Here is a 14,713-nt window from a genome sequence, read left to right as displayed (position 1 = left end):
AACCCACAGAAAGGGAAAAATATTTGCAAATCATATTTCTGATAAGAAGTTCTCCATAATATATAAGGAACTTATACAGTTAATTAAATAACATAAAATAAACAATTTGACTTGAAAATGGACAAAGTACTACCTGGATAGTCATTTTTCTGAGGATGACATACAGATTGCCAACAGGTATGTGAAAGGTGCTCAATATAACTAATCATCAGGGAAATGCAAATCAAAACCACAACAACATATCACCTGTTAAATGATTATCATCAAAGAGATAAGAGGTAACAACTGTTTGTGAAGATGTGGAGAGAAACGGAACCCTTGTACACTGTTGGTGGAACTGTAAACTGGTTCAGCCACTATGGAGAACCCTATGGAGGTTCCTCAAAAAAATTAAACATGGAACAACCACATGTTTCAGCAATCCCACTTCTGGGTATATATCCACAGGAAATGAAAAAGGTTACTGAGAAAACACATATTCTCTCATGTTTATTTCAGCATTATTCACAATTGCTAGTATACATATAAAATACTATTGAGTCATGAGAAAAAAGGAAATTATGCCATTTGCAAAAATATGGATGCACTTTGAGGACATTAGCTAAATGAAATGTCAGAAAGAGAAAGACGATACTGCATGATATCTCTTACATGTGAAATTAAAAAAAAATTTTATCATGAGTTGCAGGGGTTGGGGTGGGAAAATGAGACAGAAGTTGTTTAAATGTACATATTTGCATTATGTAATATGGTACAGATGTTAGCTAAAGGTATAATAGCAATAGCACTGCCAATCAACATGATGTATACCTTAAATTACACAATGTTATTGTATGTCAAATATACTCAATAAAAAATAATTGTCAAAAATGGTAACTGTGTGAGGTGATGGATATGTTAATTAGCTTGATTATGGCAATCATTTCACAATGTACATGTATATCAAATCATCACGTATATATATATATATATATATATATGCAGTCAACATATGCAATCTTAATTTCCCAACCAGGATCAAACCTGCAGTGAAAGCACCATGTCTTAACCACTGGACCACCAGGGAAGTTCCTATACTTTTATTTGTCAGTTATATCTCAAAAAGATGGAAAAATGTTTTAAAATCTATGTCAGAACCTTAGGGCACAAGTCTAATCAGGCTATTAAAAAATAAATATTGTAATTGAAATGAGCTGCATTTCATTACATCATTTATTTAGTAGTATCAACCATGAATGTAACTTAATCTGAAGAAACAACAAAGTTCTGATCAGTTCAGTAAATTTACTGCATATATAACTATGAATAAGAATAGAGAGCAACATGAGTCTTAGCAAAATCACAAATTTCTTCATGTCACAGATCTTCATAAATCTTTGAACCTGCCTGGATGCTCAGTTGTGTCCAACTCTTTGCGAGCCCATGGACTGCAGTCCGCCAAGTGCCTCTCTGTTCATGGGATTTTTCAGGCAAGAAAACTGGATTGGGTTGTCACTTCTTCCTCTAGGGGATCTTCCCAACCCAGGGATAGAACCCAGGTCTCCTACGTCTCCTGTATTGGCTGGTGGGTTCCATACCATTGAGTTACTTGGGAATCTTTGAACAGCAGGTATTTATCAAATTTATCAAATCTATAAATGTACAAAAGCTTGCTACACTTCTATTATTGTACTTATGTCATTGAACACCTATTGCTCTGATGAGAACATGAGCTTCTTCGAGACAGGACCCCTTTTGTCATTCTTTTTATACCAAAGTTAACCTAACACAAAGCAACCGCTCTGGAAACACTTGTTGAAATAATTGCCTTCTAATTGCTGCATATTTCCAGGTTATTCCCCCTCTACAAAATCCTGCCAGTTCTTTTACAAAAATATAGTTCTGATAATGTCATTTTCATTGTCCCCAAGCCTTTAATGATTGTTCATTTCATTGTCCCAAAACCTTTAATTGTTGTTCATAATCTGCTTTACAGGATTATGTTCACATACCCTGGCAGGGTGTACTCTACTCACAACTTGTATTCCCAGTCTCATTCCTGACCTCTCCTCTTCACATACTCTCTCCTCAAGCTGTGCTGACTGTTCCTTGAACACTTTTGTATTTTCATTACTCTCCAGTGTCCATTGTCTAGTGTAAATCGCTCAGTCTTGTTCAACTCTTTGTGACCCCATGGACTGTGGCCTCCCAGGCTCCTCTGTCCACGAAATTCTCCAGGCAAGAATACTGGATTAGGTTGTCGTTTTCTTCTTCAGGTGATCTTCCCGACCCAGGGATTGAACCTGTGTCTTCCCCACTGCAGGCAGAGGCTTTAAGATCTGAGCTACCAGGGAAGCCCAGTACTCTCTGCTTTTGCAAATGCTGTTTCCTCTGTCTGAAAAGTCCTTCCCCTCCCTTTTGTCAGGCAAACTCTTATTTATTACTGAAGCTCAGCTTAAATATCACTACCTTGTAGTTTTCTCTCACCTCTCACAGAATTGATATATCTCCCATTTTTTTCTGTATCAATATGTTTATTTATTCTTAAAATAAATGGACTAAGTTGACTCAGGGGGAAGGGAACTAGGGAAAGAAGAAGAGAGCTTCCTGTCAATGGACTTACCCAAGCAGCAACTGCGGCGCTATGTGTTAAGCATATTGTTCAAGCAGCAGTGGGAGTATGGGGCTGGATGATCTTTATTGGATGCTACCGTTCGTATCTTTCACACTGCGTGTCTTTGTGCTCGTGTGTGTCAGACAGTAATATGTGTGTGTGTTAGTGTGTGTGTGTGGCATTGGGAGGGAGCGGACAAAAAACAGAGATCAGAGCGGAGATGAGGGGGACGCAGTGCAGTAAGAGCAGATGGGCGGACCTAAATTTCTTCTGCTTAAGAGTTTTGCAAATGGCAACCCACTCCACTGTTCTTGCCTGGAGAATCCCAGGGACGGGGAAGCCTGGTGGGCTTCCGTCTGTGGGGTCGCACAGAGTCGGACACGACTGAAGCGACTTAGCAGCAGCAGCAGCAGCCCTGCATCAAGTGCTGTGGCAAGGGGTGGGAGAGGAGGAAAAAGGAGGGACCGCACTCTCCACTCCCTCTGAGCGTGCCCAGCCTCGCCAGCCTGACGGATCATCTTCCGCTCCAACACCTCCTGTTCCTCCTCACCGTGACTCATGCCTATTGTGTGTGGTGCACTCTGGCCTGCAGCCCCACAGGTGGTATCGACTAGGGAAGACTGTTCCCGCCAGGCTAGGCAGTGGAGCGCCGCACAGCGCGTCTTCCCGCCTCTCAGCCGCTGCCCAGCAATTCCGACCCAGCGCCAGCAGGCCTGCTCGGTCGATCTTCGAGTCTAAGATGCGGCGGAGCTGGAAGATGGCTCTGTCCGGGGGTCTACGGTGCTGCCGCCGTGTACTTTCCTGGGTGCCAGTGCTCGTTATCGTCCTCGTCGTGCTCTGGTCCTACTATGCCTACGTCTTTGAACTCTGCCTGGGTAAGTCGAGCTGGCACCTAAGGTGGGGAAATTATGCTCCAGCATAATCGTCTGCCCTACCCTTCACACTGGTGTCCCCTGTGTTCTTAGCCCTCACATTGCGGTTTTCCTTAAGCTCCCTGGAGATCTCTTGATCTCCAACCTATGGCTCCCCATAGTATTTCTTGCACCCTCTCACGATTGTCCCACCATGTCGCTATCGTCTCCTAGTCAGAGTTTCTTACATTACTTCCTGGCCCTACCCACAAGGATTTCCTTTTTTTTCCCCCACTGGGGCCCCCTTTTCTCAAACAGGACAACCACTTGTGCCTTGTGTTCTGGTTCTGGGGGCTATCATCCTACCGAGTAAACAACGTACCCTGTATACTTAAACTGGCCACTTACTCTATGAGTCCCGCCAATTCACCCAACTAAGAGCCCCACATTTTCCAATTTCTTCCTACTAGGAACCCCCAAATATTTCCTGTACTCTCTTACTAGCTCTCCCTTATCTAACACTGGGATTCCTCCTTTTCCAGTGATCCTCTCAAGCCAGCTGAAGTGCATTTTCTGCCACTTGGGACCCCACAGTACACCTTGTTCTATCCCACTGTAGTCTCCCCTTTTCACAAAGTAATGTGCCTTCCATTCCTCTTTTCCTGTGGGATTAAACTAAAAGTTCAATTAGTTTCCCTTCCATTCCCCATTTTCTCATCTTCTCTAATGGAGTGTGAATCCTACAATACATCCCATCCTGTCTGCTCATACAAGAAGCCCTGATTTTGTCACACTGGAGCTCCCCTTAGTCTCCTCCCTGCCTGCTTTGAGGTGCATTCACTCCTTCCCATTCTTGGCCTCACATTATTTTCTGACACCTCATACTAGCCACCCTGCTTTTTATCACACTGTGGTACTGCTTTGTCCACTGTCTTCTCACACTGCTGCTGCTACTGCTGCTAAGTCACCTCAGTTGTGTCTGACTCTGTGCGACCCCATAGACGGCAGCCCACAAGGCTCCTCCGTCCCTGGGATTCTCCAGGCAAGAACACTGGAGTGGGTTCCCATTTCCTTCTCCAATGCATGAAAGTGAAAAGTGAAAGTGAAGTCGCTCAGTCGTGTCCGACCCTCAGCGACCCCCTGGACTGCAGCCTACCAGGCTCCTCCATCCATGGGATTTTCCAGGCAAGAGTACTGGAGTAGGGTGCCATTGCCTTCTCCGCCTTCTCACACTAGGGTATCCTATTTACCCTCCCACAAGTGCTTCCCTGGTGGCTCAGATGGTAAAGAATATGCCTGCAATGCAGGAGACCAGGGTTCGACCCCTGGGTGGGAAAGATCCCCTGGAGAAGGGAATAGCTACCCGCTTCAGTATATTTGCCTGGAGGATCCCATATACAGAGGAGCCTGGTGGGCTACAGTCCGTGGGGTTGCAAAAAGTCAGACAACTGAGCGACTAACATTCCACTTTGAAGGGTTCCCACAATATCCCCTATACACCTTCCAAAGGCCGTTAGTTTTCTAATGATGATCTCCCCTGCTATCTTTTTTGAAATATACTCCCCACCTCCTGCAGTCCTTTTCCATTGTTAGCCCCACATTTTGCCATCCTCTTCCTCTGGGTTTTTTTTTTTTTTGTTATTATTATTTTCACTTACTTCCCTCTAGGATTGCACTTGTCCCTTGTCTTCTCAAACTAGGGAAACACCATACTTTCCTTCAGGGGTTTCTAATATTTCCTCTCCTTACAATGGGAGGCTCATTTCTTGTCCCCTCTCATTAGACCATACTTTTATAAATCTAGGGTCTCCTCTTGTACCCAATCCTATAACACCAGGGAGCATTTCATCCCCTCCAGTCTGTAAAATGGTTCCCACAGTATATCTAATGCTCTCAAACTCAGAATTCCACAGTATTTACAGATGCATATCCCAAGACCCTATCCCACTTGGATTACCCCCAGTCCCCTATAGTGTTATCAATTCACAATGGAATCTTCATAGTATATCCTGTCTCCTCGCAAAAGAATCTCTGCTTTTTTCATGGTGAGATCTCTCTTTGCCTCTCATATTGAAGAATCCCCATTTCTTCTCAAAGGAAGTTCCACTAACCTTGTCACTTCAGTATAGAATCCCACTTCTAACATTCTTAAAATTGTGTCCTATAATGTTCCCTATTCATTCAACGTGAGGTCCCAGTATATTTCTAGTCCCCTCACATTAGGACTCCTATTTGTCTCTTTGGACATCCCCTCACTTTCAAATCCTTCCAAGACTCCTATATTTCTTTATATCAGATTCTTCTCCTCTTAAAAATTATGGTTGAGGTCCTGCTTTTTCTAACCCTAGGACCTGACTCCACTTATAATTTCTGTTTCTTACGTATTTGACAAAGCAATAGTCTACACCAAGTAGACTGGGATTAACTAAGGAGACAGAAGATAGCCATCTTTTCTAATACAGAACTTTCTTATAGATTCTGTGAATCAGAGTTTGAATTTTCCTGGTCCATTTCTTAGATTTATTAAGAAAAATACAGAAAGGTTATTACAAATTCAATTAGTTGCCTTCATAGATACAAATTTAGGCTGTATTTCTTTTTTATCACATTCTGATATGCAGGTGCATTAAATGGGCTGTACAATGACTGGTAAGATTTTCTATTTCCAGAGCTCACCACTTTGCTCTTTTGAATGATTGATTGAAGGGTTGAAAGTTCAGCTCTGTTATTGTTGCTCCTAGGATCAATGCCATATTGTAAATATATCAGACATATTTTGGAGTTTTTCAGTACTGACCTACATAAGTTTGCCAAGCAATTATTTTAAAAATTAATAATGGCTAACACTTACATAGTGCTTGATCTGTGTCAGACAATGTTCTAAGTACTGTAGATATATGAACATTTTTATATATTAACATATTTAATACTAACACTAACCATACAAAGCAGATATCATTACTATCCCCATTGTGCAGATGTGCAGAATGATGTAAAGACCAAATTAATGTAAATAATTAGCTTTCTACAAGTTTTTATTAAGTTATATAATATTAAGAGCTGAATTTTTTATTTTGTTTATTTAACATATTTTCAGGGCATTTACTACATTCTAGGTCCAGTGTTCTTGCCTGGAGAATCCCAGGGACGGGGGAGTCTGGTGGGCTTCCGTCTATGGGGTCGCACAGAGTCGGACACGACTGAAGCGACTTAGCAGCAGCAACAGCAGCAGGCACTGTTTTAAGTGACTGCTACTGCTAAGTCACTTCAGTCGTGTCCGATTCTGCGTGACCCCATAGACAGAAGCCCACCAGGCTCCCCCGTCCCTGGGATTCTCCAGGCAAGAACACTGGAGTGGGTTGCCATTTCCTTCTCCAATGTGTGAAAGTGAAAAGTGAAAGTGAAGTCGCTCAGTCGTGTCCGACCCTTAGCGACCCCACGGACTGCAGCCTACCAGGCTGCTCCATCCATGGGATTTTCTAGGCAAGAGTACTGGAGTGGCTTGACATTGCCTTCTCCGCAGACACACAAACTTAATCCTTATAACAAACAACCTTATGAGGCACACATCATTATAACCATTTTGAAGATAAGAAAACTGAGGCACAGACGCATTGTGAAACTTGTCTAAGGTCATGGAGCTAGTAAATATCCAAGCTTGGATGGCAACCCAGGAAGTATAGCTCCTCAGCCTATGCTTTAACCTCCACAGTATCTTACTTAATTCCATCTACTTTCAACCAATAAGAGGTCTAAACTTGTGACGCACAGGCCACATATAGCCTACAGATGTGTTTCATTTGGCCTGCACAGTGTTTACTTAACATTTTGCATCAGATACCATTATTTAAAAACTAGGAAAGTAAGATAGCTTTTATTTCCAATTCTGGCTCCACCAATCCATCCTGTCATACCCCCACCCCCACTTAATAAGTCTTTTATTATATGTTTTTATTTAATTTTTAATTGGAGGAAAATTGCTTTACAATGCTGTGACGGTTTCTGCTGTACAAAAATGAAAATCAGCCATAATTATACATATATCATCTCCCACTTGAGTCTCCTTTCCTTACCCCATCCTACCCCTCCAGATCACTACGGAGCACCAGACTGGGCTCCCTGTGTTATATATTTATAACTTCCCACTAGTTATCTATTTTACACATTATAGTGTATGTATCGGAGAAGGCAATGGCAAGCCACTCCAGTACTCTTGCCTAGAAAATCCCATGGATGGAGGAGCCTGGTAGACTGCAGTCCGTGGGGTCGCTAAGGGTCGGACACGACTGAGCGACTTCACTTTCACACATTGGAGAAGGAAATGGCAGCCCGCTCCGGTGTTCTTGCCTGGAGAATCCCAGGGACGGGGGAGCCTGGTGGGCTTCCGTCTATGGGGTCGCACAGAGTCGGACATGACTGAAGTGACTTAGCAGCAGCAGCAGCAGTGTATGTATATCAGTGCTACTTTCTCCATTCTTCCCACTTTCTCCCCCCACTGTGTCCACAAGTCCATTCTCTATGTCTGCATCTCCATTCCTTCCCTGCAAGAAGGTTCAATACCATTTTTCTAGATTCCATATATATGCTTTAATATATGATACTTATTTTTCTGTTTCTGACTTCGCTCTGTATAACAGGCTCTAGGTTCATCCACCTCACTAGGACTGACTCAAATTCATTCTTATTTATGGCTGAGTAATATTCCACATCCTCACCAAAACTTATTTTCCTTTTTAAATTATAGTCATCAGAGTGGCTATGAAGTAGTATCTTATTGTGATTTTGATTTGGATATCCCTGATGACTAGTGAAATAGATTATCTTTTCATGTATTTGTTAGCCATTTGTATATCTTCTTTAAAGAAATATCTATTTAAGTCCTTTGCACATTTTTAACTGGGTTATTTATCTTTTTGTTTTTGAATTATAAGATTTCCTTATGTATTTTGAATATTCAACCCTCATCAGATATATGATTTGAAGATACTTTCTCCCATTCCATGTGTTATCTTTTCACTTCCTTGATAGTATAATTTGATATCTGCTCAGTTGCTCAGTCGTGTCTGACTCTGCAACCTCATGGACTGTAGCCCACCAGGCTTCTCTGTCCATGGCATTGTCCCAGCAGGAATGTTGGAGTGGGTTGCCATTTCCTCCTCCAGGGGATCTTCCTGACCCAGGGATCAAAGCCACGTCTCCAGCGTCTCCTACATTGGCAGCTGGATTCTTTACCACCAAGCTACCTGGGAAGCCTGTCATTTGATACATGAAATCTTTAATTTTGATAAAGTTCAACTTACCTATATTTTTACTTGTTGCCTGCATTGCTAAATGCAAGGCTATAAAGATTTACCCCTGTATTTTCTTCTAAAAGATTTTTATAGTTTTTACTTTTTATTAAATATAATTAGATCTTTGGTCCCTTTTGAGTTAATTTTTGTACATGGAGTGAGGAATCCAGATTCATTCTTTTGCATGTGGCTATGAAGTTGTCCCAGCATCATGTATAGAAGAGACTTTTCTTACACCATTGAATAGCCTTGACATGATTGTCAAAAAACAATTGACCATAGAGGTATGGATTTATTTCTGTACTCTTAATTCTGTCCCACTGATTTGTTTGTCTAGTCTTCTGCCAGTACCACACTTGCTTTGATGACCATATCTTTGTTTTAAATTTTATTTATTTTTAAATTTATTTATTTTAATTGGAGGCTAATGATGTGATGTCAAGAGTGTGAGTCCTCCAAATTTATTTTTTTCTTTTTTTGGCGTTTTATTTTTTTAATTTATTTATTTTAGTTGGAAGCTAATTACTGCCAATTAAGAGCTAATTAAGTTTTGTAGTGGTTTTGCCTGGAGAAGGAAATGGCAGCCCACTTCAGTGTTTTTGCCTGGAGAATCCCAGGGACGGGGGAGCCTGGTGGGCTGCCGTCTATGGGGTCGCATAGAGTTGGACACGACTGAAGCAACTTAGCAGTAGCAGCAGCAGCAGTGGTTTTGCCATACATTGACATAAAGCAGCCGTGGGTGGGTGTATATGTGTTCCCCATCCTGAAACTCCTCCCACCTCCCTCCCCATCACATCCCTCTAGGTCATGCCAGTGCACCAGCCCTGAGCACCCTGTCTCATGCATCAAACCTGGACTGGCGATATGTTTCATGTATGATAATATACATGTTTCAATGCTATTTTCTCAAATCATCCCACCCTCACCTCTCACAGAGTCCAAAAGACTGTTCTAAACATCTGTGTCTCTTTTGCTGTGTCACGTATAGGGTTATCATTACCATCATTCTAAATTCCATATATATGCATTAGCATACTGTATTGGTGTTTTTCTTTCTGGCTTACTTCTCTCTGAATAATAGGATCCAGTTTCATCCACCTAATTAAGATGGATTCAAATGCATTCTTTTTAATGGCTGAGTAATATTCCGTTGTGTATATGTATCACAGCTTTCTTATCCATTCATCTGCTGATAGACATCTAGGTTGCTTCCATGTCCTGGCTATTATAAACAGTGCTGCGATGAACATTGGGGTACAGATGTCTCTTTCAATTCTGGTTTCTTCAGTGTGTGTGCCCAGCAGTGGGATTGCTGCGTCATCCATTTCCAGTTTTTTAAGGAATCTCCACACTGTTCTCCATAGTGGCTGTACTAATTTGCATTCCCACTAACAGTGTAAGAGGGTTCCCTTTTCTCCACACCCTCTCCAGCATTTATTGCATGTAGACTTTTGTATAGCAGCTATTCTGACAGGTGTGATATGGTACCTCATTGTGGTTTTGATTTGCATTTCTCTGATAATGAGTGATGTTGAGCATCTTTTCATGTGTTTGTTAGTCATCTGTATGTCTTCTTTGGAGAAATGTCTGTTTAGTTCTTTGGCCCATTTTTTGATTGGTTTATTTTTCTGGAATTGAACTGCAGGAGTTGCTTTTATATTTTTGAGATTAATTCTTTGCCAGTTGCTTCATTTGCTATTATTTTCTCCCATTCTGAAGGCTGTCTTTTCACCTTGCTTATAGTTTCCTTTGTTGTGCAAAAGCTTTTAATTTTAATTATGTCCCATTTGTTTATTTTTGCTTTTTTTTCCAATTACTCTGGGAGGTGGGTCATAGAGGATCCTGCTGTGATTTATGTCAGAGAGAGTTTTGCCTATGTGTTCCTCTAGGAGTTTTATAGATTCTTGTCTTACATTTAGATCTTTAATCCATTTTGAGTTTATTTTTGTGTATGGTGTTAGGGAGTGTTCTAGTTTCATTCTTTTGCAAGTGGTTGACCAGTTTTCCCAGCACCACTTGTTAAAGAGATTGTCTTTTCTCCATTGTGTATTTTTGCCTCCTTTGTCAAAGATAAGGTGTCCTGAACAACACGCTTCTGAATAACCAGCAAGTCACAGAAGAAATAAAAAAATAAATCAAAATATGCATAGAAATGAATGAAAATGAAAACACGACAGCCCAAAACCTATGGGACAACTGTAAAAGCAGTGCGAAGGGGAAGGTTCATAGCAATACAGGCTTACCTCAAGAAACAAGAAAAAAGTCAACTAAATAATCTAACTCTACATCTAAAGCAACTAGAAAAGGATGAAATGAAGAACCCCAGGGTTAGTATAAGGAAAGAAATCTTAAAAATTAGGGCAGAAATAAATGCAAAAGAAACAAAAGAGACCGTAGCAAAAATCAACAAAGCCAAAAGCTGGTTCTTTGAGAAGATAAATAAAATTGCCAAACCATTAGCCAAACTTATCAAGAAACAAAGGGAGAAGAATCAAATCAACAAAATTAGAAATGAAAATGGAGAAATCACAACATACAACACAGAAATAAAATGGATCATAAGAGACTACTATCAGCAACTATATGCCAATAAAATGGACAACTTGGAAGAAATGGACAGATTCTTAGAAAAGTATAACTTTCCAAAATAAATTTATTTTTCTCAGACTGTTTTGGTTAGGGTCTCTTAGAATTCCATGTGAGTGGTAGGATTGACTTTCCCACTGCTGCAAAATGGTCATTGGAATTTTGATAATGATCATACTGAATCTGTATATTGTTTTGAGAAGAGTGCCATCTTAAAATCAAGTTTTCCTATCCATCATGTGTGATGTCTTTTCATTTATTGAGGCCTTCAGTTACTTTCAGCAATGTTTTGGAATTTTCAGTGTGTAAGTCCTGAGCTTTCTTGGTTATATTTTTTTCCTAAGTATTATTATTTTTTTCTTTTTTATGCTTTTATAAATGAAATAGCTTTCTTAATTTGCTTTCCTGGTTGTTTACTGCTGGTGTACTTATTTTTAAAATCTTTTTTAAAAATTTCATTGGAGTATAGTTGCTTTGCAGTGTTGTGTTACTTTCTGCTGTACAGCAAAGTGAATCAGTTATACACACACACATACATATATATTCCCTCTTCTTTAGATTTTCTTATCAATTTAGTCTTTACAGAGCACTGAGTAGAGTTCCGTCTGCTGTATATTAGGTCCTCATTAATTGCTTATTTTATACATAGTAGTGTATATATGTTAATCCCAATATCCCAATTCATCCCATCCCCTCTTTCTCTCTTTGTATCTATCAGGCTGTTCTCTATATCTGTGTTTCTGTTTATGCTTTGCAAACAAGTTCATCTGTGCCATTTTTCTAGATTCCATATATAAGCACTAATATATGATATATTTTTTCTCTTTCTGACTTAATTGACTCTGTATGACAGTCTCTAGGTCCATCTACATCTCTCCAAATGACACAATTTTGTTGTTGTTTTTTTTACAGCTGAGTAATATTCCTTTATACATATGTACCATATCTCCTTTATCCATTCATCTGTTGATGGACATGTAGATTGCTTCCATAACCTGGCTATTGTAAATAGTGCTGCAATGAACATTAGGATCCATATATCATTTTGAATTCTGATTTTCGTCTGGTATATGCGCAGGAGTGGAATTACCAAGCCATATGTTAGTTATAATTTTAGTTTTTTGAGGAATCTGCAAGACTTTTCTCCATAGTGGATATACCAATTTACATTCACACCAACAAAATGGAGGGTTCCCCTTTCTCCATATCATCTCCAGCATTTACTGTTTGTAGACTTTTTGATGATGGCCATCCTTACCTGTGTGAGGTGATATTTCATTGTAGTTTTAATTTGCATTTCTCTAATACTGATGTTGACCATCTTTTCATTTGCCTCTTGACCATCTGTATGTCAAAATGTCTGTTTAGGTCTTCTGCCCATTTTTTATTTGGCTGTTTGGTATTTTGTTGACAAAGTAATGTTTCTTCTTTTCAATATGCTGTCTAGGTTGGTCAAAACTTTCTTTTCAAGGAATAAATGTCTTTTAATTTCATGGCTGCAATCATAATCTGCAGTGATTTTGGACCCCCCAAATATAAAGTCAGTGACTTTTTCCAATGTTTCCCCAACTATTTGCCATGAAGTGATGGGACCGGAGGCCATGATCTTAGTTTTCTGAATGTTGACTTTTAAGCCAACTTTTTCACTCTCCTCTTTCACTTCCATCAAGAGGCTTTTTAGTTCCTCTTCATTTCTGCCATAAGGGTGGTGTCATCTGCATATCTCAGGTTATTGATATTTCTCCTGGAAATCTTGATTCCAGCTTGTGCTTCTTCAAGCCTAGCGTTTCTCATGATGTATACTGCATGTAAGTTAAATAAGCAGGGTGACAATATAAAACCTTGACATACTCCTTTTCCTATTTGGAACCAGTCTGTTGTTCCATGTCCAGTTCTAACTGTTGCTTCCTGACCTGCATACAGGTTTCTCCAGAGGCAGGTCAGGTGGGCTGGTATTCCCATCTCTTTCAGAATGTTCCACAGTTTATTGTGATCCACAGAGTCCAAGGCTTTGGCATAGTCGATAAAGCAGAAATAGATGTTTTTCTGGAACTCTCTTGCTTTTTCGATGATCCAGCAGATGTTTGTAATTTGATCTCTGCTTCCTCTGCCTTTTTTAAAACCAGCTTGAACATCTGGAATTTCACGGTTTACGTATTGCTGAAGCCTGGCTTGGAGAATTTTAAACTTTACTTTACTAGCGTAACGTGCAATTGTGTGGTAGTTTGAGCATTCTTCGGCATTGCCTTTCTTTGGGATTGGAATGAAAACTGACCTTTATCAGTCCTGTGGCCACTGCTGAGTTTTCCAAATTTGCTGGCATAATGAGTGCAGTACTTTAATGGCATCATCCTTTAGGATTTGAAAGAGCTCAACTGGAATTCCATCACCTCCTCTAGCTTTGTTCGTAGTGATGCTTCCGAAGGGCCACACGACTTCACATTCCAGGATACCTGGCTCTAGGTGAGTGATCACACCACTGTGATTATCTGGGTCATAAATATCTTTTTTGCACAGTTCTTCTGTGTATTCTTGCCATCTCTTCTTAATATCTTCAGCTTCAGTAAGGTCCATACCATTTCTGTTCTTTATTGTGCCCATCTTTGCATGAAATGGTCCCTTGGTATCTCTAATTTTCTTGAAGAGATCTCTAGTCTTTCCCATTCAATTTTTTTTCCACTCTTTCTTTGCACTGATTGCTGAGGAAGGCTTTCTTACCTCTCCTTGCTATTCTTTGGAACTCTGCATTCAAATGGGTATATCTTTCCTTTTCTCCTTTTTTTTTTTTTTCGCTTCCCTTCTTTTCACAGCTATTTGTAAGGCCTCCTCAGACAGCCATTTTGCTTTTTTGCATTTCTTTTTCTTGGGGATGGTCTTGATTCCTGTTTCTTCTACAGTGTCACCAATCTCCGTCCATAGTTCATCAGGCACTCTGTCTATCAGCTCTAGTCCCTTAAATCTATTTCTCTCTTTCACTGTATAGTCATAAGGGATTTGATTTGGGTCATACCTGAATGGTCTAATGGTTTTCCCTACTTTCTTCAATTTAAGTTTGAATTTGGCAATAAGGAGTTCATGATCTGAGTCACAGTCAGCTCCTGGTCTTGCTTTTGCTGACTGTATAGAGCTTCTCCATCTTTGGCTGCAGAGAGTGTAATCAACCTGATTTTGGTGTCGACCATCTGGCGTTGTCCATGTGTAGAGTCTTCTCTTGTGTTGCTGGAAGAGGGTGTTTGCTATGACCAGTGCATTCTCTTGGCAGAACTCTATTAGCCTTTGTCCTTCTTCATTCTGTACTCCAAGGCCAAATTTGCTTGCAAATCAGAGACATTACTTTGTCAACAAAGGTCCGTCTTGTCAGGGCTATGGTTTTTCCAGTGGTCATGTATGGA

At 40.3% G+C, this 14,713-nt stretch overlaps 1 protein-coding gene across 1 annotated transcript in view; it reads left to right on the top strand.

Annotated features, from left to right (window-relative positions):
• Positions 1 to 3,260: 3,260 nt before the first annotated feature.
• The window catches only part of ZDHHC15 (zDHHC palmitoyltransferase 15), a 203,696-nt gene continuing 192,243 nt past the window's right edge, over positions 3,261 to 14,713 (top strand). Inside the window, exon 1 of the mRNA XM_055437898.2 lies at positions 3,261 to 3,468. Coding sequence (XP_055293873.1) covers positions 3,333 to 3,468 — 136 coding nt within the window. The 5' untranslated portion in view covers positions 3,261 to 3,332. The remainder of the gene's footprint in view (positions 3,469 to 14,713) is intronic.

This window comes from Moschus berezovskii, chromosome X, assembly GCF_049115385.1.
Source record: "Moschus berezovskii isolate FMDL1 chromosome X, NW_MosBer_1.0, whole genome shotgun sequence".
Lineage (NCBI taxonomy): Eukaryota > Metazoa > Chordata > Mammalia > Artiodactyla > Moschidae > Moschus > Moschus berezovskii.
The sequence above is the reverse complement of the archived record's forward strand: the minus strand, read 5'-3'. Positions and strand labels throughout refer to the sequence as shown.